We start from the raw sequence: 25,458 nt of genomic DNA, 5'->3' as shown, positions 1-25,458 counted from the left end.
CTGCAGCTTAATAATTGGAACTGTCAATGAAAACAGCATATTGAAAAGTAAAAAAATAAGTCAGTTTTGGGCTTTTTTTTGTAGTACATTAGATTTCTGGCCTCATCCTTAATGCAGATTATATATTGTTTTGATCATATATTGTTTTGATGGAGGAAAAGTCAGTAGAACATCTTCTGTTTTGTAATCATATATTTTTGAGTTATTTGAGTTTTTCCATTGTACATAACTTTATACTTCCTCTCTATTTATCTATTTCTGAGTCAGACATTGTACTTTTCAAAGTTCCTTTTAAAACTACAGTTTTGCATCCTGTTTCAAATGTCAAATGTCCAAATGAACTTAACCATAATGGTGTATTTTCAACCTGCGAGGGCTTATACGACAGAGCGTTTTACAAGCAGTTTCATGTAAGGACATAGTTTTTGTTAAATGCTGGAAGAGGTTTTACAACTATTACAGTAGCGTTAACTACTTCCTTGCTCACCAGTCTACACTTAAACACTAAATCTACAGTTACTAAAACTACAGTTTGTGGTGGACCCCTTGAGCAATGTTTGAACTCTGATATAAACTGGTAAAAAAAAAAAAAAAAATACTACTACTAATAATAAATAAAAAAAACCCACCGCAGTGACCTGAACCACTACAGACCCATTGCCTTGACCTTCCACCTCATGAAGACCATGGAGAGGATAGTCCTTCGCCACCTCTGCTCCCAGGTGAGCTCCCACACTGTCACCTGCAGAATTTCTCTGGTGACACCGCCATTGTTGGCTGTGTGTCTGAAGGGAACAAACAGGAATACAGGTGGGTCATCACACTTTGTGGATTTATGTGAGTGCTCCTGAACACTGGGAAAACAAATGAGATTGTGATTGACTTCTGCAGGTCACCCCCACAACACACACAGGTGAACATCCGGGGCTTGGACATTGAGATAGTGGAGTCTATTATGTACCTGGGTGTTCACCTAAACAATAAACTGGACTGGACAGACAACACAGATGCCCTGCTCAAGAAGGGCCAGATTCACCTCCATCTGCTGAGGAGACTGAGGTCCTTTGGAATGAGCAGGGCTTTCCTCTGGACATTCTCTGATACTGTGGTGGCCTCTGCAGTACACTTTGCTATCATGTGCTGGGGAGTATGCAGTGACAGAGACAGGAAGAGACTCAGTAAACTGATAAAGAGAGCCAGGCTGCCCGCTGGATTCCACTGAGGAGGTGGCAGACAGATGGATGTTGGCAAAGCTGATATCCATCATGGACAACCCCTCCTACCCCCTGCACTACCCTGTAGACGCCCTGAGTACCTCCTTCAGCACAAGACTTTTACATCCCCTGTGCAAGAAGGAGCGATACTGCAGGTCATTCATCCCCACAGTCATCAGACTTCATAGCAGTTCACAGTAACACCCCCCCCATGTCACACCATGTGCATGTGCAATCACAATGTAAATATGTAAATACTACTGTATATGAATTTCAAAAATGTTTAATTCTCGTCCTCTATTTGTATAAATACCAAATTTCTTATTTTCTTATATATTTCTTTCCTCACTTGTGTGTTTTTTCTTCCTGTCTTTTTCTTTGCACTTGTGTGTTGCATATTGCTGCTGTCAACTGTGAAATTTCCCCATGGTGGGATCAATAAAGTCTTATCTTATCTTATCTTATCTTATCTTATCTTATCTTATCTTATCTTATCTTATCTTATCACAAAGTGTTTTATTGCTAAATTGAACTGAGGTGTTAAACTGATTTTCATTGTTCCTGCGACAGTGACAACGAAGATCTATTCTATTCTATTCTATTCTATTCTATTCTATTCTATTCTTTAAAGCTGTGTATGACTTTTGTCACCATTTTTTTTTGTGTTAGTTTTGTTTTTTGTTTATTTATTTATTTCGAATTAGCGTTAAAACCAAACGACAAAAGGATTATATAAAAGAAAGTCCAACATTTGAAAAGGAGCGGGAAGAAGTTTAATTTATTATAACCTCCTGCCCCCTTACCCCATCCTTCGACTTACCCTAGATTCCTATGTTAGATGCCATAAGTAACTCAAAAATCCTACACATATCAGACTAAATTCTGACTATGCACAAAACACAAAATTGCTGTGCATATCAAGGATAGACTGTCCATTTTGCAGCAGCATTTCATTAAAATAAACTCTGTCCTTCTCGTGGTAGTAATGGCGCACATATCAAAAACAAAAATAAACTCTGTCCATTTCTTAACAATAATACACATATTAAAAAACAAAAATAAGCTCTGTCCTTTTCATGACAGTAATACACATATCAAAAACAAAAGTAAACTATCTGTTCCATAACAATAATGCACAAAAATAAACTGTCCATTTCTTAGCAGTAATATACTTATTAAAAATAAACTATGTCCAAATCAATATTAATCCATTTGTCCATTATTGTCCAATCCAATATTAACAATACCTATATAAGAGACAAAAATAAACTATCCGTTTCATAACAATAATACACAAATCAAAATAAACTTTCCATTTCTTAGCAGTGATATACATCTCCAAATTAAACTTTGTCCATTTTATCATATTCACTCAACATATTGGTCTTTTTAAATGTGTTGTTTGAGTTGTTTGCCTTTGTTTCTTCATTTAAGTTGTTCCATAGGTTGATTCCTTTCACAGAGATACAACCTTATCTCATCCTCGTCCTGAATCTTGGTTTTTTGAAGATGTTTAATCCTTTTAGATTGTAGTGACTTGTCCTTTTTTCAAATTTATGTTGAATATTGACCGGCAGAGAGTCTCTGTTTACTTTGAACATGATTTGTAGTATACTGTACTCTGTCAGATCTTGAAATTTTAATATTCTTAGTTGTTGAAATAATGGATTTATTGTATCTCTGAAACCTTTTCCACTTATTATGTGAACGGCTCTTTTTTGTAGAATAATAATCAGTTGCACATGTGTTTTACAAGAATTTCCCCAAACCTCCACCCAATGTGTCAGATATGGTACAATTAAAGAGTTGTATAAACTATATAGTGTGAAATTGTTTAATAAATCCTTTACTCTATGCAATATGGCAATAGTTTTAGCAATCTTTGTCCTTGTATAATTTATACGTGATTTCCAAGTTAGGTTTTCGTAAAGCATGACCCCCAAAAATGTTGTTTCTCCAACTCTATTTATTACGCAACCATCTATATTAATTTTTTCATATGCCTCCTTCCTTCTGTTACTAAATATCATAAAAATTTGTTTTTTCCATGATTTAAGGATAATTTATTAATATCACACCCTCTTTTTACTTTTTTTGAATTCTTCTTTAACCACCTCCATAACCTGTGTAATATTTTCCCCAGAGTAAAACAAAGTTGTGTCATCCACAAACAAGATATACTTCAACAGTTTGAATACACTGAGTCATTTATATATTTTTTTCTGTAAAACCCGAGTCATGGCCTAAGTATCATGAATCTGTCAGTCTTTCTGTGACTACGCACCTGAATATCTTCCTTCCCTCACAGTGAACAATTTGGATGTGGACTCCACCATTAACACTCCATGTGTTTACAAACAGAGCCGGTAGGTCACTCAGGCATTTTCGGAAATTTGTCGTGATGGGAAGCGGAGCTCCATGCAGCCACAGAAGCAGCAAAAACAAACATGTCGACTAAGTGAGAGTGGATGCATAGAACTCCGCTTCCCACAATGCATGTCATGACAAATTTCCAAAAATGCCCAAGTTGTAACTGTAATAAATAGTAGTTTTTTCAATTCAGATTTGATTATTTTTGTGTATTTTGGGGCCCAATATATCATAAAAGTAACATAATGTAAAGAAAAATGATCAGATAAATTAGGTGAATTAGTGCAGAAACAAAGATACTGAACATAGCTATGGTTAACATTTTTTCTGTTATATAAAGGCAAAATCAGAAGCATTGAAAGACAGCCAAAACAGGCTCAGACCCTAAGGGTTAAACACGTTCTTTCACTACAAACCACTAGATGAGTGTCACTCATGAAATGACATATTCTATAAAACTAACTGAACCTCCATCTTGGTTCTTTTACAACATCAGAAGAAAAGGATGAAGTTTATGCAGTTTGTTGCAGTTACAGTTTCAGGTTACAGAGGGGTCATTTAGGCTTTTGTGGGAGGGTGTGGTCTGGGGTCTGGGGTCTGTGGTCTGGTCCTGCTCTCCCTCACAGGTCCATTGCTGACGTCTCCTCCGATGTCGTCTACACCCACATCCAGAAACCTCAAGACTCTGGATCTACTGGTTCTATTAAAAAACGAGTACCGATGGCTCTATCAGACAAGCCTCCTCCTTCACAGAGGATCTGCATTGCTGTTGTCTTTCCTGAGACACAGTCAAAATAAGACCCATGTTATCCTCAGTGACACCTACTGCCACACAAGACAAATGTACAACTGTAGTGGACATTCCTGATCACAGATGCAGAAAAATGGATCTTCAGAGACCGACATGTTGACTTACATTTTTCTCTATCTATCTATCTATCTATCTATCTATCTATCTATCTATCTATCTATCTATCTATCTATCTATCTATCTATCTATCTATCTATCTATCTATCTATCTATCTATCTATGATAGATAGACAATCTATCATAGCTGAACGTTTGCACATAACACTGAACATAATGTCCAATACACACAATGGAATGCAGCCAACATGCCATTATATGAAGCACGTTCAGTTTCTGAAAATAAAAAAAAAATAATCTTGAACTTTTTTTTATGACAGTCTGAACTTTAGAGACACATCTTTATAAACACACCAAAGCAAAAAGGCAAAACCATTTGTATTGATATACTGGTACTGACAACAGCCTATTTCGTTGTACCAGTGATAATACAATGACTCATGATGCACAAATAAACAGAATAGGTTTCTACATTTATTGTTCACCTATTTGGGATGCTGTTACAATTTGGATCATATTCTATGAAATTTTTTTTGTTTATAATAATAGGCTACAGTATTAGATAGTAGTAGATCAATAAAATTGGAAATGTAATGCTGAACCCATAAAGACCCAAACATACACCTCTGACCAAAGGCATCTACTAATCTAAAATGTTTAATACCTGTTGATCCACTAATCATATCAATATTATATATAAATAATCAAGATAAAATGCTGTTTGTCATATTTTCATGATCATCAGATATGACCCATTTGAATGTTCAGAGGCTCCATTGTGAACATGGAAACACTGTCATCTTCTATGACATTGATTCAACATTAAAACCCATGGAGTTTTAGAAATTACAGTAGATGGACACACTTGGTTTATGTTCAGTTAATGTTTATGTTCAGTAACGATACAATATATTTTTTTGAAAGTCACTTTTTCAAAATTTTTTCTCATTTCATATAATTACTTTTGGATTTACTCTGAACTGTTTTTAACATCTACTTAATCTGAAAATTAAATATAAGAAAATACACAGAAAAATGCAAAATTATTTAATGTATTTTAGGGTTAATGAACAACTGAGTCCTAAGTATATCCTACGTACGTAATGCGTGGAGTTCATGACAAACTGAATGGAGGAAGCGAACACTGTCGCTGGACTTCATTTTTCCTCTCTCTCTCTCTCTCTCTCTCTCTCTCTCTCTCTCTCTCTCTCTCTCTCTCTCAATCTCTCTTTTGTTATTATTTATTTTTATTTTAAAACTTTTTTTTAATAAAAGCCTTACTGCAAATATAACATAGGACGTGAATGAGATTTAAGACGAAGTAGACCGGAACCGTACGTCATCTGTAGTTTGACCATATTGTGTCATATGGGACTCGCTGCCCTTCTTTGCCACGTTTTACTAAATGACGTCATCCATCCCAGTGCTTGACAGGTCGCAGTTACTGTAACTGCTCTCCGAGGGAGAAACAGGGACCGGTTAAGCATTTATTCACATCCTGCTGGGGTTCAGGTTGTAGTTTGCGTTTACAGAACGAGCTATTAATGCTTAAAAAAACTTGCTTCTTTAAAAACAAGACAAGTGTTTCATATTATCCCAGATTTAGCTAACCAGCTAGCTAATGTTAGCTGTTTCCTGGTTGGAGTTGAAGCCATTTTGGATTTTTACAAAGAAACAACGAGTCGGCCTTGGTTTTGGGAGCAGTGCAAACCAGACACCGCTCTCCTTTCCAGAAGTAGCCAACGCAGTTTGTTAGCAGGGTAAAAATAGTCATCTCACAAGAGGGAATACAGTATACAACGAGTCAACAATGAATCCAGAATAGTAAGTATTGCAATAAAGAACTGTGTTAGATTGTGGTGAGCTAGCTATGGTTAGCAGAGCTATCCCGTAAGTTAGCCTATATTGGAAGATGACTTACTGTTAGTTACCTAGCAGTTGAGTTAAGTTAGCGGCTTCCATCAGCTGACTTTAACAACCTGAGATAATGTAAACGTGATATCTACTGTATTAGTCAAGGGTGTTGTTACCGTCTTGTTGTCTCGCAGGTGAGTATCTTAAGGCCAATTTGTAACAAAAACACTATTTTTCAGCTATAAATGGTTAAGAATGCAAATAAAGTTAATGACAGATTAACGATTTTTAATGCACCTTAACGTTTTGTGTGTCTTTGCTAAGTTATTATCGTCATTTGTGAAGGACAACATTGTGATAACAGCACCTGCATGTAGATGACACAAACATTTAAATATCAACGAAATTGACCTCAGGGTTTAAGCATCTTGTAGCAATTTACGTGTCCTATTGCCACAGTGCTAGTAAATCTAAAATACGTTTGGTCTCAGTGCAAAAATGCATAACTCTTCGTTTATTTCTACACACAGTACTAACGGTCACTTGTTTTCTGGGTTTGTATGTTTTTTAATATGTTGGTTTTGCTGTAATGCAGCTGGCCTTTAGCAGTGTCTCAGTCATGTGTAGGTCACATGCACCTCAACCACTGCCCACGATTTCAACACATTACTGTTTAGCGATCAGTCACTTCAGCTTTCTTGTCTTTTGTCTTTGGTCTTCCATCCATAAAATAACCACCTATGAAGTTTATTGTATCGTTTCACATCTGAATTTTTGGATGAGCACTTTCAGTGTGCTCCTTGTAAAGCTAGGTATGATTGTGTACATTTCATCTACATGACCTTACAGTGCTTGTTAGTGATATTTGAATCATTAGTGTATTTATCAATACAGTGTTTAATCCAACATGATTACACCCTTTTTCCTGTATAGACTACATACACCTATGCAAGTCCTAAACTTGTACACGGGATGCTCTGTCAGAGTAAAAAGGAGGAAGCTGCATCTTGTATTAAAGTTTACATCAACTGCATGCCAATTCTTGACATCTACATCAAAATTCCTTGGATGAACATGTGTTAAGTACCTGAATTTCAGAATTTCATAGTTCTTTTTGGCAGAAGTTTGTGTTGTTTTTAAATGGATGAAAAGTATATAAGATAAGAGAGGGACTAGCTTGGAATATGAAAGCTTATGTGGAAGAAATACATTACACTGAGCTTTTACCTCCAATGAGCATCAGTCTTTTGCAGGAATGGCCATTAACCACAGTCATAGGCTTTACAAAGATGTAGGGATGTAACGATATGAAAATTTCATATCACAGTTGTTGTGACCAAAATTATCACAGTTATCATTATTATTGCGGTATCGTTGAAATGTGCTCAAAATATTCAGAAAGTACTTATACATACACACTGAAATAATTTAACCAAGTTTTATTTTGGAAAAAAAAACAAATAAAATAACATGCACAATGTACTTTTGGTTGGCAGAAATATTCAAATATTAACATGTAAACATCAAACATACAAACATCTTATGGCAATAAGAGATAACTGCACTTTGTGCAAATTGTAGATAAGAACCAAGAATACTTTTCTTCACATTCAGCACACAAGACTAGATCTAGTCTTAGAGATTTAAGAACTGGCACAGAAAGAACACTTTCACTGTTTCATTTACCTTATCTAGAAATGAAATCATGTGCATATAAAAGCAACACTACCATTTTAAACAAAGTAATGTGGCAGAAACGTTATCCACATTTATACATAGCTGGATATTTTTGAAAATGGAGATTTCCCCCTCTGTTTAAAAAAAAAACAAACAAAAAAACCCCAAAAAAACCAAAACCTTGTGCGGACATGTTCGTTTTCAGAAAACTCTGTTTATATGGGCCCTTTGTTTTTGGTGCGCATGCCCATTGTTGTCATGTAAACAATAGGCACAAACTAGGGATGCAAATTATTGATTACTCCATTTATCATTAGTTGGTTGACCTTATCGAACGATTAACCATTAATTGATAAGCGGTTTTCCTGAGAACCCGAATTTCTCTTTCATTATGGTCCATAAGAATAAAAGCTAAATATTGTTAATATACTTCATGAAAAAAGCATGTCATATTCCTTAATGACTGATTTATTGAACTATTGGATACAGTCAGTGTTTCCTGTGAAATACATCTGTTGGTGTGGTGGTGTGTAGTGGGGTTGCGCGCGCGTGTTTCGCCGGTGGGGGGGCTACTCGGTTGCACGCGGGAGATGTGTGCGTGTTGGTTGGTAGCCACGTGCGTGTGTGCATCACTTTCCGTCCTACTTATATTACTATGGGGGGTGGTGCAGTCCGTGCCCCTGCAGAAGTGAAAGTGAAACTTTTTGCTCATTTATCTTTTACCTACCTTAGTCGTGGGTGCACCGCTCCCACAAACAGACGGGTCTGTGTTTCACTCCAAAGCCATTCTCATCAACGCTATGATCCGGTTCGATGACTGGCTATCCCAGCCGCATTGTTGCAGCGCACATCAACCAGCAGCCTTCGGACAGTTGTGGACAAGGGCAATTAACCGACAATTAATAATTTAATCAAACAAATTCTTATCGACAATTAATCATTAGTCGATTAATTGTTTACATTCTTAGCACAAACACAGAAAAAAGTATCCCTTTTCAAAAATCCCATAGCTATGAAAAATCTCTGGAGTGCTGTCCATGCGGATACCTTCCGCAATGTTTTCAGAAGCCAAATATTGCTAACTGCGCATGTATGCTTGGAGTGCTGCTGCTTCTCCAGGAAATGAGCAGTATCACTGTGAGTTTTTCAGAGTGTGTTAATCCAAGACGGTTTTAATGATAACTAGAATTTGAAACAGTAATACTAACTGTCAGGAATTCTACAGCGATTTATCATTATACCAGTAATCGTTACATCCCTACAAAGATGGCTCGACTGGAAAGTATTACAAGAGATGGAATATACTGAGACTTGGGCCACAGTTGTTGCTTAAGAATTAAGTTGTACACTACTGATCTCAAGAAATATCATTAGGATTTCTGCCAACTAACTACTTGTGATGCAGTATTTAATTAAATTGGGGATATGAGCAACATGCTTTGTCAAACTGCCTTTAAATAAGGCTAGATATTCAATATCTGTATGAAATATAGTTATTACAGTCATTAGTGACACCAGCATCCATGGCCGTCTTTTGTCTATTGCTGAATTTTCTTTTTTGAAAAATTTTTCCTTATTTGTATGAAGGATTTCAGTGTAGAGGGTTTGGTAGGGATGGATATCATAAAGATTTTTATTGATACTTATACTTTCATTGATCCAGTACTTGAACAATATTCGGTTCTTTTTTTTAAAGATAGGGTTACAGTTTAGATTGTGAGCAGAATTATTTGCTTTTTTTCCCTCATTTGTAGCTTTGGCTTATATAATTAATACCCTTTATTAGGAAAGTGCGAAAACATTGTTTTAAACTCATTACAATCATAGATTTAGATTTTTTTAATGATAGTAGTGTGAAACAAATATGTATAATTCTTTACTGCAGATGAAAATGGTCGTCCATTAATTATTTGTAGGTATAGAACATATCCTTCTGTCTGAAATGTCTTTGTCCTCTGTAGGCAATGGAGGTGTAACAATATGAAAATTTCTTGTTATTGTGACCAAAATTATCACGGTTATCATTAATATTGCGGTATTGTTGAAATATGCTGAAAATGTTCAAAAGTACTTACACACACACTGAACTAATTTTAAAGTTTTATTTTGAAAAAAACCCCCAAAAAAACAACAACCCCAAAACAAATAAAATAACACACACTATGTACTTTCTGTTGGCAGAAACATTAAAATATTAACACAAAAACATCAAACGTACAAATGTGCATTAAAGATGACACCTGATAGCCATAAGAGGTAACTGCACTTTGTGCAAATTGTAGATAAGAACCAAGAATACTATTCTTTACATTCAGTGCTCGTGACTAGATCTAGTCTTACAGATTTAAGAACTGATACAGAAAGAACACTTTCAATGTTTCTCTTTGGAGCGGTGTCGATGCGGATGCATTCTGCCATGTTTTCAAAGGCCAAACATTGCAAACTGTGCATGTGCGCCTGGAGTGCTGTTGCTTCTCCAGGAAATCCGCAATATCACTGTGAGTTTCTCAAAGTGCGGTAATTAAACACGGTTTTAATGATAATTAGAATTTGAAATGGTAATACTAACCAAAGGGATTTTTACTGTGTTTATCATTATACTGGTAATCGTTACATTCCTAGAAGGCAACAAGAGTTTTCATAGCTTTATCTAAAAAAGAATGCTGTCCATTGTAAAGGACATTTCATAAACAAATAGTATAAAATGTGTCTGAAAAAACTGTTGCACTATGCTGTTTGCAAACTGGTGACCCTTCGGTCACAAGCCAACTCTCCAGCCTTCCAACCACTGGGGTTCAATAATAGTGCTGCTAGGGATGTCACGATACCAAAAATTCAGGAATTGATACCGATACCACTTAAAGTACATGATTCTCGATACCAAATCAATACCACAGTTAAAAAAAAAAAAATCAGAAGAACCCTTGAACTTAAACAAGAAATCCTTTAAGTATTTGCTTACAAATGACTATTGCTATTGCCTCTAATGCCATGTTTCCACTACGTGGAACTGGCTCGACTTGGATACCAGGTACTATTCCTGGAGACCGTTTCCATTACAGGATACTACTGAGTTTAGAGTACCTGGATGTCATAGCGATGCGGTGCGTTACTTCCGTGTCGTATGCTCAGAGAGTTCCTGATAAACTCACTCGTTGTGTGTTGTTTCGTCAAGCTCATGCTGAATTTTTACATCTGAATCTCCCTGACTGACCATGGTGTAGTTTTGCGGGCTGTCATCATGTGGATTAACCTACCGCTACATTTACTGTCAACTTCACATTCGTTTTTTGTAAAACCGCGGGTCACAGACCAAACTCTCTGACCAATCAGTGTTCAGCAGTGTTTACATGTCATGTTTTAGTATCAGTTCCCTTGTCTTGGAACCTCGGCGGATGTGATACCAAAAAAACTAGTACTGGGACCAGATTCCTGGTCCTTTTCGTAATGGAAACGCAAAAAGGCCAAGCTGAGTCAAGTCGAGTCAAGCCAGTAACATGTAGGGGAAACGCGGCATAACTCTCTCATCTGTTGCACTGTCAGTCACAGTTTACTGCTTTGAATGCACAGACATGATTGGCTGAGTGTTATCACGTGGGATGGTTCTAGATACATGTAATTGGTCTGTGTGTTTCCTCATCTACTCTATCATAAGCTGTGCTGGTTAAAATAGAAGCGCTCCACCACTGTGGGTCTGGGTCCATATGGGACGGCTTCTGGGTCCAGACCCGGACCATCATCTGCCTGTTATAGTGACCACTGGTATAGTTTGTTGTTGTCAACATTTCGTTTTAGCGGTGGTCTGAACAGGCCAGGCTGTAAAAACTGGGTCGGGCCATCGGACCAGTGCCATTGTCAAGCCCTGATGATATTGCATGTCAGATGTTTAATACATGAGTAACCAAACTCACCTTGAATTCTTCAAACAGATCAGGGTCTCTGTCTCGAAAGGTGCTTTGCTAGGGTCGTGGTACCCCCCCTCCCCTTTGAATTCCGCAGTGGTGGCGTTTACACAGTGGCTTATGCGTGTCCATAACCACATTGTGGTTGTCTACCTGAAATACTTTCACACATGGCTTTTGGTCATTTTTTGTCCATCAGATGAGGCGGAGCTTTAGCTGCGGCTGTGTCCATTCTTTCATGAGTAGCTGTACCTGTTGCATGTGTACTGTCGGTGTGTACTGACCCCATCAATTCTGGAAAAGTAGTAGCCTGGTATCAATTCTTACGCAGGCATCGGTTTTTCCACTTATTAAAAAAATGTATATCAGTGATTCTTTTTTCATCATAGTATCGAATGGTATTGTGAGTATCAGTTGTCATGACATCCCTAAGTGCTGCAACAACGAATCAATGTTATCGATCCAAATAGATTCTTAAGAGTTAGCAACAAATTCAGCAGTCAATTTGTTGGGTCTTGAGCATGTTAGTATTGAGGCATGCCCGCATGCTGTGTAGTGTAACAAAGGAAAACACAGAGCAGCATGGCCGAGGCTTCAGATGCCTGGCCAGATTTTTAAAGCTAGGTTTTCATTATGTTCCCGGTGGCCATGGCAGCCCTATTTGGCTGAAATGTAGTGCACTGTTTCTGTAACAAAATATAAATGAAAATGGCCAAAATCCCACAGTGCACTACGTTTCAGGCAAATGGGGCTTCCATGGCTACCGGGAACATAATGTATACCTAGCTTAAGATAGCCTACGTATTGTGATTACTTTAGCCCCGTAGGTAGTTAGACACTATCGTCATAATTATTACATTTTCATCCATCTCTGTTTATCAGGCCACCAGACTTGTGTTACCTATTGTTGACTGGAACTAATACGTACAATGCTAGTTTGATAGCCTATAACCGGAGCTGGTTGAAGACTATAGCTCGCTAGTCTCTAGCCATAACAAGTCTAGGTAGCAGACTAGCGCTCGCTAACTATACCCAAAGCCATTGCGGGGATGTAATCATTAGTGACTTGTCTGCAGCCTATATTGCTTTGCGTTAAATCTGTGAGAATTGAGTCTATAATGTTTATCTGATGAATCGATTAGTCATTAAAATAATATACAGATTAATAGATTATTAAAATTATCGTTAGTTGCAGCCCTATTCAGTACATATCCCTCTGGCTTTGTATATTGGACAGATAATAAAGGCTGCTTATTTCACACTGCATAAACATGCAGTTGTGAAGGATTGGGCTTTACTGTGCTGCCACAAAGCTCACACACTTAAACAAGTTGGATCATAAACCATTGGGACCAGATTAGAGTTGGATATGTTAAATCTGCACAGAAGTGTACATAAAGTGGTAAAACATCACATTTCTTATGGTCAATAAGCAGCACTATAAGTCAGACCCAGTATTGTGATGTAATTGTGATCAGGGTGGACGCTTATCTGACGTGAACTTTGGTGCAGATTATGCAGAGTAGACAAAAAAAGAAGTTGGAATGTAAAGCATGAATGTCTTATGCTCTACCAGTGGGACTGTGGAGTTTGTATTGTGCAATGTTGTTAATTGTTATTCCAGTGTGCAATGTTTGTTTGTTGTTGTTAATTTAGTTTTCTGATTGCTTATTATTATATTATAATATTTATTATTATTATTACTTGTGTACTTATATTACTTATACTTGTATCACTTATTAATTACTTGTATGTTATTGTTATGACTACTATTACTATTACATTATTATTTCTGTATAAACAGAAAAAAATAATGTTAGTATAAAATGATATAATATAGCATAATTACTAATTATCTAATTAATTATTCTTGTTATTACTACTACTATTTTTTTTATTACTACTATTTCTTATGTGTAATTGCCTGTTTTCAGTACTGCTTTGATAGTTATTGTAGAATAACAGGAATTACAATATTACATTAATTTCCCTGCCCAAAGTATCAATAAAGTTCAATCTAATCTAATCTAATCTAATCTAATGTTAAAATATCAGAGATAATGACCACACCATTCGAACTTTTGGTTGGTCTGGTATTTTGTACCCCCTGACCTTTTTGAAGGCATGTCATTTTGATGCTCTGTTACTAGTTGGGTTACCATCACTATGTTTCAATAAAATCAGCAAATGAAAAGACAAATTTATTTCCATCCACTGCTGTAATACAAGTTAATTAATCATCATTATTATGGTGTCTACTTTGTTACATTAAGTTCATGAGGAGCTGATGTAAAGTGAAATTTATTAGTTTTAAAATGGAAAACATTTGGACATCTATGAGCAATTTAAAAAAGTTTTACCATTAAACATCATTCCCATTTGAAGTCCTAATAATAGTCCTAATAATTTTACCATTAGTCAGCTGTCCATGCTTATAGTCTGATATTGAGGTCTAGTTAATTGAAATGTAATGCCTGTGGAGGAACCGTTAGATGCAGGAAATTAAAAACAAAGTTCCTGTATTCATATATGTGGAGTTGTGTGGCACAGGAACACATAAATTATTTGTTTGTTCGAATGTATTTTATCTTTGTATATTTTGAGCCACAATTAACCTACTGTAATTCTTTTTTTTGTAAGATGTACCAGGTGGCTTAGGGTCCAATTTCTGTTCTGTATTTTTTGTACATCATAAAACGGAAGCTGTCACTAGTCTGTCAGTGTTTTGGTAACAGTACAGAGCACTAACACTTGTATTAATGCCTTTCATTATCACTGCTTTGCAGCATTGCTTCCATTGAGCCAATTTAAATAGCTCAGCTTTCTATGCCATTTTTAACAAGTTGACATTGAAACAAAACCAGAGCAAATGACATGAGTGAAGGGGAAAAACACTGCAGTTCATTGAATGGCCACTGGGGGCTTGCTCCAAAGTGAGATGATCTCCATAGATGTTATATGTACAGCAGAAATAAACATGATTACAACCTAATACAATAAATGGTTTTAGTCCATAGCTACTTTTCCTGTTTGTGGGTGATATCACAGCTCAAAGACTATCTGTCTGAAAGCCCCAGCCACAAATGCGTGGCTAATTGTCAAATATGGTGACATTATACTGGTTGACTTCAGCTACTCACTAAATGTTTACACATATGTTTCTCTTGAATAAGAGTAATGTCAACTTCATGTAATATATAACAATGGTAATTAGCAGAATTGTTAAATAATAGATTAATTAAGTAATAGATGTAATAGATGTAGCCCTAACCCTATTTATGAAACTGTGCTGTATTTACGAAACTGGAAATGTTATGAAACTTTTCCTGACAATATGTTTTTAGTTTTCATGCTGCTTTCAGTAGCGTGTTTTTCCCTGTATTCCCTCTTGTAAATATAGCTGAACACAGTGGGGTTGTTTGGCCTCAACTTTTTCCTTCCTTAAAAAATATGACACTGAAGAATGGTTCAGATCTCTCAGACATTTCTGTAAACATGCATATCTTCATCAGTCACTTAATGTTGTAAAACAGCTAAATAAATATTAAATTTATTCCAACTAGTTCTTTAATCCTTCTCTTGCAGTGACTATTTATTCAAGCTGCTTCTGATTGGAGACTCTGGTGTTGGAAAGTCTTGCCTTCTTCTAAGATTTGCAGTAAGTTTTGAAAATACTATGTAAATTTATGAAGGAACAGCAACAAATTTAAGTTGTTACTGATTTTCTTTTTTTTATGTCAGCTCTCGAGTTTCTTATTGCAATAAGCAATATTCTGGGCTGTTGTGAACATGATAAATATCTGTGTGTGTCCATAGTAAAGATGGCAGAGAACAGGTTGTTCACCTTGACTTTGTCTCTTTCCGCAGGACGACACTTACACAGAAAGTTACATTAGCACTATTGGTGTGGACTTCAAAATACGAACCATAGAACTTGATGGAAAGACCATTAAACTTCAGATTGTAAGTAATCTCATTTTCAAGAAATCCAGTTTTTCAGAATGGGAGTAAATTTTTCCAATCCAGTTTATTTTCAGTGAAATTATGGCGTATACTGAATTTCCATATTTTGATGGAAACTTATGGACACTTGTTGGATAACTCACTGTTCATTAAGCATGAGCTGAGCTAATTTGAAGGATTTGTTTACTCTGTAAAATTCCTATATATCTGTCCTGTATAACATAACATTCCAAATGAATTTTCCATCAGTGCTACTACATATTTTGTGATAGAAATAGATATTAATTTAGCAGAGTAAGTGGTTTCTATTGGCCTATGTAAAGAGAGAGAGATCCAGAAACAGAGACAGACTCTATTCATTCAAAGTTCATTGCCAATGAAATGTCCTCATATCCTGATGACTCTTAAAGTCTCTTAAATGCACAGTATCAGGTTTTTATTAAAAATAAGCATCAATTTATCTAACAAAATGAAAATGTAGATTTGATTCTGAGCCCAGAATGCTCTCAACCTCAGTTAACCTTTAACTTTTAGTGTTGTTAAACTAGTTAAGCCACATGAATAGAGTGGTCAGCATAAAGTGCATATGTTGGATGGTCACTCAACTATTTCTGAATACTGAAAGGTGGATACGATAAATATGTTAGCTTTTCTAGTTTTTTTTTTTTTTTTTTTCCATAAATATCAGCTAATTGCCATCAAGCTTTTGCTATAACAAACATAAATGGACATCTAAGACAAAAACTAGCAAATTACATTTATTTGAGTATTCATATAGGATTTTACAGTGTGTTGCATTAGGGGTAGGGTTGGTGCTGTATTTAAGTCCATCTATACTGGGTTAAGTCTGTCAGTACCAAAGGTGTTTGACTGTAGAGGGTGAGGAGCTGTAACAGTTACCTAACTGTTAGATGTAGACATCCAATGCACAAGAGACAGTTTCTTTGTGGAACACTCTGTAACGGTCAAGGTAGTTCATGGGAAACACTGCAGCGGTAGGTGGAAGCTGCACAGTTATAGTATTTACTTTTGCTATATGCAAATTAGTTTTGTTTTATAGATTTTTGTCTAAATACTGCTTTTATAGCTCATATTTTGACACAAGGTAGAGAATGGGGCTCTACTTCAAAATGATTCCCAGACTTACGTACACTTTTACACCCACCAAATTTTCTCAGTAAACACTGTGTAAATGTAAAGATTTTTTGAACTCATGGAAAATCTAACTTTAACTCTTAGTAAAACACATTGTTTGTATATTTCTTAGCATTAAATGCTCAGTCACTCATCACCTGTGCTTTAAATTTCTTCTTTTTTCCAGTGGGATACAGCGGGTCAAGAGAGGTTTCGTACAATAACATCCAGCTACTACAGAGGTGCTCATGGTATCATAGTAGTGTACGATGTTACAGACCAGGTCAGTCAATGATTCAGTGTTTGTTACCAGCATAAGCAGTAAATGATCCTCAGGTTGGCCAAGTATTTGTGTATTTTCTTTAAAGTAATGATTAGCACAGTTTATGTCCACAGTAAGCTACTGCTAGGCTGGTTGATATGGAGAGGATTCATATTTTAGCCTGAAAAAGCTGCTTCACTATTCAATAATACAGCTTGGTGTATAATTTATTACTTTAATTTTCATCTTTCTTATAATTACAGTTAAAACAGTTTTCATTCCAGATTATTCTGTCCATTACTTTCTCAATTATTTACCACATAAGCAGCAAACAGTCCAGAAAAAAGCCCAAAATGATGTTGTCAGAGCTTATTTCACCTACCAAATGGGTAGAAATTGGGCAAATAAGTGAATCTGATAATCATTTGCTGCAGCTCTTTTTGTAAATCAGGTTAACCTTCTTCATATACTTTTGAGAAATGCAGTAGTCATTTTGTATTGAAATGTTTAGAATTTTGTAAAATGAATGAATAAAATTAAATACAGTAAATTGCAGTAACATGTAAAATTAAATACAGTAAACTCTTCTTAAATGTCATCTGTAGAGCAGATGCTTTGCTCAACATTGTTACAAGATGAGCATTTTAAGTTGGCTTAACATAGGAACTGAAAGAAGTTCTAATTGTGTATATGTTTTTTCACTATTTCGGCTCTGAAATCATCTCAGTCAGTTTTCTGGTCCAGTCTTATTTGTCTTCTTTTGTCTGTCCCATGTCTTACTCTAATTTCCTTTAAATGCAGATTCAGAACATTTCTGAATGTATTTGTAGATATATGGAATCAAAACTTATATATGTTTGTTTTCATTTTAGCACTTTTACACAAATATTCTCAATATACTATATTGTGAATTGTATCTTGTAGTACATACTTTCTTTCTTTCACAGGAGTCCTTCAATAATGTCAAACAGTGGCTACAGGAGATTGACCGCTATGCTAGTGAAAATGTCAACAAGCTATTGGTTGGGAACAAGTGTGACCTGACAACGAAGAAGGTGGTAGATTACACAACAGCAAAGGTGAGGCATATGTTTTAAGGTGGGTTATTGTAAGTAGAGGTGTGTGATATGGCGATATTAGATTGTGAAGGATTAGAACGTATCGACGATCTGACAAAGCAGAGAGATCATGGAATCGGGGGGTTTACACAGGGGTGCATTCTGTGCTGTATGTACCCCACAATGAGTATGTGCAGTGAAAGTGAAACTTAAAATGGCAGGGCAAGTCTATCCTAACTTAAGACTTGGCCCCCACAGAGTCCGGCGTACTTGACTTCATGGGCGTCCTTGCACATCAACCTGTTTTAAATGTGGAAGTGGTACGCTCGAGTATGAAACCTGAAACGTGTGCGTGGGTGGAGTCTGCACTGCTCCCAGTACATACATGGTATGCCGACGTGAGTCCTCCATGTCCTCCGCATATAGGCCTTTCGTGTTTTACTCTTAGAATAACATATGTCAACACTACAAACCTGTTCATTCAGCTGAAGAGACAGCATCCAAACAGTATGAAAGTCAAACTGCTGGAAGACCAGCCACACCACACCACACCACAGCCAGACCCTAACCCTAACCCAAACATTATGAGTCAAACTGCTGGAAGACTAGCCACACCACAGCCAGACCCTAACCCTAACCCAAACATTATGAGTCAAACTGCTGGAAGACCAGCCACACCACAGCCAGACCCTAACCCTAACCCAAACAGAATGAGAGTCAAACTGCTAGAAGACCAGCCACACCACAGCCAGAGGCAACAGGCTGAATTAAACTAAAGCAAACAACTGTAATGAAAGCATTTAGAAAAGGCACCCTGTGAGAAGAGTAGCATGTATATTCCACATTGATTTTTTTTTGGAGTGCCTGGATTATTATTATTCTCATTTTGGACTTCTTCCTTTATCCAAGAGCACCCAATACACTGATAACCAGTTGAAAAACCAGAACTACCAGCCACCTGTTCCATAAACCTGGAGGACTATTGGAAATGGGCATTACTTCATTGATATTTTTTTTTCTTTGTTTGTTTGTTTGTTTCTTTCTTTCTTTTCATGTTTATTGAAAGCTACCTCAAAAACCAAGTGCAGTTTAGTTTTTATGTTCAAGAATACACTTAATCAATGTTGTTTACATTTTAGTATGCTTATGTTCTTGGTACATGTTGGCGAAATAGCACACACTACATTAAAAATGTTCTGGAAGGTTCTTTGGGCTAATTTTTTTTTCTCTTAGGGTTTTACATAGGGAAATTGTTTGGTTGCACTGTTCAGAAACTGGCAAATTAGTCTCAAAGATCAATGTAAAGAATCGTGCTAGAATCGAGATCGTAATTTTATTTTTTAAAAAAAATTGTGATATAATTTTTTTGCCATATCGCCCACCCCTAATTGTAAGTATTGCATGGAGACTAACAAATGTTAGTATAACCAAATTTTGCATTGTGGTATGTTTTTATAATTTTGGAAAATGCACGTTCTACTGTCATGAGTCAACAGTATATTAAAAAGAAGTCCTCATGCATTAATGAAGACTTTCATTACTATAAGGGTTGCATGAAGGAATCAGCATGTGTGACACAGAACTTCGCAGATGTGGAAATATGACCATGAAACCATGATGAGGACTAAAATGCTGGTCTTTTGTCCCAGCAAAAGTTCTGATCTCAATCCAAGTCCAACTAAACCTTGGTCCATTTCATGTTCAATCTCAAGACACTTTTTTGATAGGTGTAACTTTCAGACCAATCCCATGAAGTTTTGCAAGTCTAATGTCTTTAAAAACAAAAGAATCGGGTTAACAGAGGATGAAAGTATTTATAAATGAGGTGAATTAAGAACACACTAACATCAGATGCAGCCAGTCTATAAACCCAGTCAATAGCTGGGTTTTTATTACAGTTTTCCACAAAATAAAAGCGATATTTCTACAATTTCGACAAAGTATTTGTAGGTGCTTCCATTGAAGAGTGTTTGGCTTCTAATGTGTGATTCTAGTAAAGTCTTGTCTCACGACATGTCGTAATTCTCGTAAAATACTGTATAGTTCTCATAAGACGCTTGTTTAAGGAAGATAGATGCGCTGAGTTTCATGCAAAACCTCCACGGTGTTGGCACTATAGTGTCTGTTGCATCTACTGCTATTACAGTGACTGTCTTAGAAGAAGAAGGGAATGTATATTCTTCCCAAGGCAAAGTCCTTATTTATGGCAGCGGCCACACATAATTGATTTCTGGGAGAGAAGTGTACATCAGGAATTCACCATCGAGTTGTATATCCAGAATTTCTGAATCACCTGGGCAAGGTTTAATAAACTGTGTGATGCTATTGAACCTCTTGTGGCACCACACTTGTCATGCCCTTGGGAAGCAGTTCTTACACAAAAGTGAGTGGCCATTGCCTCATACAAACTAGCAATCTGTTCTGAATTTAGGGTAATAGGTGAGACATTAAGTGTGAGCAAAACCACCGTGCACAGATGTGTGAAAGTGTGCAAAATGTATGAGTAGATGAGTAGTATGAGTCCACTCCCAACCACACTCTATAAGCAAAACTAAGCAGACTTTATGTAAACTATCAACCTCACAAGTTCACAAAAATCAGACTTTTATTATATATGTTTCAGGATTTATCAAAATTAACTGACTTTCCCCTGTGTTTGTACATGGACCAGAGTGGATTTCTTAATTAAGTTTTATCTTTAACCTTTTTGGATGTTAACTTATTTGCTCAAGCAAATTTTTGTATACAGTGATGTGGCAATTATAATATTCTAAAGTGATGTGGAGATGTATATGTTATTGAGAAACATAAAAATTGCTTATGTGCTTATTCAGTTGAAGTGGTTGTATTTAGTATTGTTATTCACTATACAACTATTAACAGCAGACCACACCCACAGCTGCCAAAACCAACAACCAATGAATGCTGTGTCTCCACAAACCATATCGCTCAATTAGATTAAGTCATTAATTAATTCATTGTTCACACATGTCACGGTATCATTTTTTTTTCCAGCTCAGTCGGTCAAAGTAGCTGTTATTACCTTGATGTGCTGCATCATTTGTATGTATTGTATTTGTATGGTTTGTATTATGGCTGTGTTAGCAGAGCAGACAAAAACAACCACAGTAAAACCACAAATCAGTCCCATTTGTGTACGATTTGAGTTGTCTGTAAGTATGCAAAGTCAGAACTTAGAATGTTTAGTCTGAACTGTGGATCAACACAGTGCAGGAAACTTAATAAACTAGTGATTTTATGCCATCATAACCTTCACAATGAAACTCGCCGCTGAGGACGAAGGCCTGCAATTTCAGAATCCAGTTTCATTTTTTTAACATAGAGCTGCGTCCACTGGTGAAACAGACAAAGCTTCTGCTTTTAAATTATTTTGTCACTTGATTTGACTCAAAGTTGTTTCTTACTTGTTTGTGTATTTGCAGTGCCATTGGAAACTGGCAGAGTGACTCACTACTCCCTCTAGTGGTCACAGTGACATGGCAGCCCATGACTGGATAAATTGAGTTCATATTCCAGCAATACATCAACATCTTTGACATAACATTAGGACTCTTTATTCTAAATCAGTCCATCAATCAAATTTTATTTATACAGCACCAAATCATAACAAAAGTTATCTCATGACACTTTACATAAAGAGCTGGTCGAAGCCAGATTCACAAGCCAATGACACTCAGTGACTAAACACTGTAATGATACTGCTAGATAATATCAAAAAACCTAACCTCTAAGCCTAGGAAAAACCCTAAGTTACCTTCATATTCAGTTCCAGATTTATATTTGATGTATTTTGAGTGTAATGTGATCCAGATTTATTTAGGTGTCATTTTTTGACCAGTTGATTGATCTGGTTTTTCCTGCTGATCGTGTTTAGATCAGAATTTAAAATCCGTTGACCTCCTCAACAACTGTCTTCTCTCCACCCTGTCCAGGAGTTTGCAGACTCTTTGGGAATCCCATTCTTGGAAACCAGTGCTAAGAACGCCACCAACGTGGAGCAGGCCTTCATGACCATGGCTGCAGAAATTAAGAAGAGAATGGGCCCCGGGGCCACAGCTGGCGGAGGCGAGAAGCCCAACGTGAAGCTGACCCCTGGCACCACTGTCAAGCCTTCATCAGGAGGATGCTGCTGAGAGAAACAACTTTGTCACCCCCACCCTCCTTTTAACTCCACTGTGTCCCTACAGAGCCCACAGAAAGGACAGGAAGACATGAGTCACAACATGTGTATGTGAAAACAAGATGAAGTTGCCTGTAATTTGTACTGTACATAATGTAGCCGCACTACCAAAAACAAAGCATCCTTCTTGTCATACTAGCCTGCTACTGATGACAAATTCTACAAAGAGGTGATTGTCCAATCTGGCCCTGATTACCAGTCCCCCCCTCATTAACCCTCATACCTCTGCTCTTTTATTTGACCCTCTGAGTGCAGGTTCATGAGAGTGTTGTGTGAATGTGTCTGTCTCTGCATTCCTACTGCGAGGTTGGTGAGAAATCACTTTAATTTGGGTTTTTGTATTTTTTTTCTCTTTTTAAGGATTATTTTTTGTTTTTAGTTTTTTTTTATTGGCATGTGTCATTGTATCCCATTTAAATTTTTTTGTTTTCTCATCAGCCTCTGCGCTGCAGTATCTCACTGTCCAGCATCACAAGTCTAGTGCAACAGTATATGTACATAAACATTATGTATATATATATATGTAAAATCTTTGCCAGTTCTTTAGTGCTTAATATGGTATTGGGAAAGTCTTGATACTTGATCTCTGCATCAAATTTGTGGCTGAAGATAATTGTACGTTTGTTGCTCAACATGTAACTTTTAAATTGAAAATAAATATTGTACCACCAGACTGTATGAAATGAGATGACCTGTTAGTAATTCTTGGAAAAATGTGTGGAAAACATATTTTATTTATGTACATTCATTAGGCAACTCTTCTGCCAGTTACATAGGGTGTGTTTGCAAAGTGATGTGTGATCTCAGTACAGAAATGCATAAAATACAATGTTATATTGTTTTAATAATAAAGGCAACTGAATTCAGTTTAAAAGGAACTGTGGAACTAGTGTTTGCTATATACAGTGATTGTTAGGACAGTACTTTTTTTTTTTTTTTTCCTGAAATTCTTTGTATGAATTTTGGGAGACATTTGTTTTTTAGCATCTCCTGCCTTTTCTATATCAAGGATAATTTTACAAAAATGGTTATTTGTTGATGAACATATAGATCTGGGGGATGTGGTCAAGATTCTTAAGCATTTTTATTTTGGTTTGTAATTGTCATGATAAATGTTGAATAACTCCTTTGCAGTCTAAAGTCATGAAGACCCAGTGTTACCTTTGTGGCACTTCCAAAATATTTATATATTTTTTATATATACTTCTCTTAAGTGATTAGTCACCATCTATTATCATACTATTCTCTGTATTTTGTGTTTTTTCAGTGAAGATCAGGTATTTTCCTGTATTTAATTTACTGATCATGTAGATGTCCATAAAAGCTCAAATTAGGGTTATATCAGAAACAGAGAATACTCAAGAAAAAATAACTTTTTCAGTCACATCTATTATTAACTGAATATAAACCAAGTGTGTCCATCCACTGTCACTGATCCAACTCCATGGGTTTTACCGGTGAATCAATGTTGTAGAAGATGACGGTGTTTCCATGTTCACTATAGAGCTGAACGTCCAAAAGGGTCATTTCTGATGACCATGAAAAGATGACAAACTGCGTTTTACAAAAAATATTTACATAATAATAGGATTAGTGGATCAACAGGTATTCAACATTACAGATCAGAAGATGATTTTGGTCGATGGTGGATGTTTGGGCCTTTATGGGTTAAAGACTGATTTTTGGTCAAAACTGAAGAAACAAAATGTTGTAATCATACCCCAAAAGATAGAAACAATGTAAAGAAAAAACCCATGAGACATCAGCGAAGAATGTGTCTGGAATCTGCAGTGTTATCAATGTCAACTGTGCAAAATAGAAGTTTATGATGTTCAGGATAAATTATAACTGTAAGCAGTTACGAAAAAGGCCTTGCACTTCCATGCAACTTGTGGGGTTGAGTAGTTGCGGAAACAGGGTCTGAATTTTTCCATGTTACCCTAAGACTCATATCAATTAACAAAATACTTCAGTAGACTCATACTAAAGGGCAGGTGGGTATTACCATTCATTTTATAATATAAACTTCAGAACTTTTGAGTCTACTGCATCACAGATAAAAAAAAAAAGCAGAATTTGTTGTAAAGAATAATATTATCTAACTCCAAATCAGCGTACATCCTGTCAGCAGTGACCTTGCAAAGTTCAGGATGATTCAAAACAGGAAACAAGTCACCTAAAAACCACCCAATCAAATTCAGATTTTTATAAATTTTAATGTTACATCTCAAAAAACATGTTACAATGTGCAGTACCTGTATAAAGAGACATGGCAAACTGCTTCTGAATGTCACACTGATAAAATACATTTTTCTGGATATTTCCACAGGAACTGTCCCATCCATTACAGTCACATATGCCATGACACATGTCATAACATGCATGACGCTGACATGTATAAAAATGTAGCAAGTTTTATTTTTATTTTATTTTTTATAAAACATAAGGCCTTTTTCAACAGCATGTGAGAGAGATCAAGTATTAAAGGAGTGATATTTTTCTTTTTTTTTTTTTTTTTTTTACAAATGGAATTATGCATTTTAAAACACTTCCCTGCTTGGGTCTGAATTCTTCATTAATTAAACTCCACAGGCCCATTTTCAACCCTATTTCTGAGTAATGACACCAGAAAGGTCGTTTTGAGCGCTGGCCCTTTAAATGCACAAGCCACTTCACGCCCCACCCCCTCCAGGTTGTTGGCTGTGCTGCTCTGTTCTGTTCAGCCAGCAGCTCAACATTTTAGGCAATCGGCTTAAAGTTTGGACATATTTTCAGTATGGCCTACAACCGCTGCTGCTGACAAACAATTATGGTGTATTCGGAGGAATGTTCATCGGAAGTCTTGACCTTACATGTGCAAATGTCATGACATAACTAGTTATAAAACATAACAAATTCAGCAAGAATTAAAACGGGTTGTAGAAGTCCACTAGATTTTTGCCAAAATGAATATAA

General features: G+C 36.3%; 1 protein-coding gene across 1 annotated transcript; it reads left to right on the top strand.

Annotated features, from left to right (window-relative positions):
• Positions 1–5,850: 5,850 nt before the first annotated feature.
• On the top strand, positions 5,851–23,381 carry LOC115434520 (ras-related protein ORAB-1-like). The gene is made up of 6 exons (XM_030156510.1): positions 5,851–6,276; positions 15,471–15,543; positions 15,753–15,848; positions 17,170–17,265; positions 18,192–18,323; positions 22,256–23,381. Exons 1-6 carry the CDS (start codon positions 6,263–6,265, stop codon positions 22,454–22,456), a joined length of 612 nt encoding a protein of 203 aa, XP_030012370.1. The 5' UTR covers positions 5,851–6,262; the 3' UTR covers positions 22,457–23,381.
• Positions 23,382–25,458: the final 2,077 nt, after the last annotated feature.

This window comes from Sphaeramia orbicularis, chromosome 15 (assembly GCF_902148855.1).
Source record: "Sphaeramia orbicularis chromosome 15, fSphaOr1.1, whole genome shotgun sequence".
NCBI lineage: Eukaryota > Metazoa > Chordata > Actinopteri > Kurtiformes > Apogonidae > Sphaeramia > Sphaeramia orbicularis.
Note: the sequence above shows the minus strand (reverse complement) of the source record. Positions and strands in the feature narration are given on the sequence as shown.

Bases quoted from the DNA above. Each gene is read 5' to 3' on its own strand.
- LOC115434520 (XM_030156510.1), top strand. The intron at 15,544-15,752 runs GTAAGTTTTGAA...CTCTTTCCGCAG, and splicing joins GCCTTCTTCTAAGATTTGCA to GACGACACTTACACAGAAAG. The intron at 15,849-17,169 runs GTAAGTAATCTC...TCTTTTTTCCAG, and splicing joins AGACCATTAAACTTCAGATT to TGGGATACAGCGGGTCAAGA.